The sequence below is a fragment of the Cladosporium halotolerans genome, assembly GCF_011745625.1.
Source record: "Cladosporium halotolerans strain TM138-S3 chromosome Unknown Sca96, whole genome shotgun sequence".
NCBI classification, from domain to species: domain Eukaryota; kingdom Fungi; phylum Ascomycota; class Dothideomycetes; order Cladosporiales; family Cladosporiaceae; genus Cladosporium; species Cladosporium halotolerans.
Genome location: NW_027191546.1, coordinates 18,893 through 20,580, shown reverse-complemented (window position 1 = coordinate 20,580; position 1,688 = coordinate 18,893). Strand labels below are relative to the sequence as shown.

Here is a 1,688-nt window from a genome sequence, read left to right as displayed (position 1 = left end):
AGCATGGTACAGGAAGTAGCGAAGCAAGTTCGCCGGAAGATTCCACTTCAGACAGCAGTGACTTTGGAACGGCGTGGTCATGGAGAAACGCAGGAAGAGGTTCGAGCTTGCCTCCAACACACACATACCAGGCAGGTCGGCCAACTGCAAACATTTCCGCAACGCTTAAGGCGTTCGCGGTGATGCAACCGTATGTAGCCGCCCCGGGCTCGTACGATGAAGTGCCAACGTCCGGTTTTGCCTCGTACATTTCACGTTCTGCCAAGGGAATGGTCTACCCACAGCAGCTTGACGATGTGCTTGACGACAGTAGTGTATCAGCAAGCACCCGAGTGCACGAGGTCGAAAGCTCTGCAGACAGCAGCAATGTGACGTCTTCAGACCGCTCCGAGGGTCCCCACCACAGCCATCTTGACACTCGGCCGAGCGTCTGTCAATGCGAAACTTGCAATACGCTCGTACCGCTCCTCAGCACGGTCGAGCTCGAAGCGGCTTCACACGACGCGTCTGAATTGTGCCGTGCGCGAGATAGCTGGTTCGGGGACGCGACGTGGGCCTCTGCCGCAGCACCATCCGAGAGACACGGCCCCGGTAACGAGATCGAGGTGGATGTGGAGGCGGAGGTGTTGCACGCCGACCCCGCTGTCTTCGAAAGCCTGGCCGACAGAGGCGTCCTCATCGAGAGACCGATTGTCATCACAGAGCGCCAGATCAACCGACGGACGTACCATGTGGAATCGTTGCGAAAGGCGATGCGCGACAGTTTCGGGGACCAGACCGTCACGACCATCAACACACTCACACAGAGGATAGAGCACGCTGGCACCGCAGACTTCTTCGCAGACATTTCGAGCGGCAAAGTGCCAGTCAGCTCTTCCACTGTGTGTGATTCCCTCGCGGCGCCTCGACCGACGTTTCTGTCTCTTGACCGCTTTCGATTGCTTCACGCCGCGATCACGAGGGGCGTCTCCCAGGCTGTCGAAGCAGCGCATGGCGGCTGGGTGACGGGCTGCTCTATTGGCGCTCACTCTCTGTGTGTGAGCGGCGGCCTGACCTTCAATCGCGTCGAAGGCTCCGGCGCCTTTGTCGGGCCCTGCGTAGATCCTTTGGGAGGCACTTGGATTCGCAATCTGATGGGGAGGAGGCTGTGCGCCTTCGTGCCTCGCGCGAAGATGACGACGTCGCTGTACGCTGACTTCGCGAGCGACAGACTGGGCTGGCAGCCGCGGGGGGAACAACGGCTGGTGCTCCTCGAGCCTCACGACGTCCTCGTCCTGCCGCCCGGCATCGTCTGCGCGCATTTGGCCGTCGGTGCGTCCGCGTCGGTGGAGGGATCATTCTGGGACGAGCGAGAAGCAGGACGCTACTCGACTGCCGCGCAGTGGGCCGCCACAAACCTCACGCACCCGACGCAGATTCCGAGGTGCGCGGTCAGGCTTGCGTTGCAGGGTCTGAGGAGCATCGTGCAGGATGACCCGACACGTTTCGATTCAGATCTCTTCGTTCAAAAATTCCTTGGGGATGAACGCTCGGCAGTCTTCGAGACCTTGATGGCTCAGAGCTGCGCCACAGACGAACGGCGGATGGTGAGCAACCCCGAGCGCTTCGAAAATTCCGGGGAAAATCGTGGTCGTCGAATGTCGATGCAAGAGGCGCCACGACCGCCGAAGCGCATGTGCCTTCGATGA

General features: G+C 60.4%; 1 protein-coding gene across 1 annotated transcript; it reads left to right on the top strand.

Annotated features, from left to right (window-relative positions):
* Positions 1-182: 182 nt before the first annotated feature.
* WHR41_09378 (uncharacterized protein) lies at positions 183-1,688 on the top strand (the record flags this gene model as incomplete). The annotated part of the gene is made up of 1 exon (XM_069377981.1): positions 183-1,688. The coding sequence occupies one exon, from the start codon at positions 183-185 to the stop codon at positions 1,686-1,688; it is 1,506 nt and encodes a 501-aa protein (XP_069225044.1).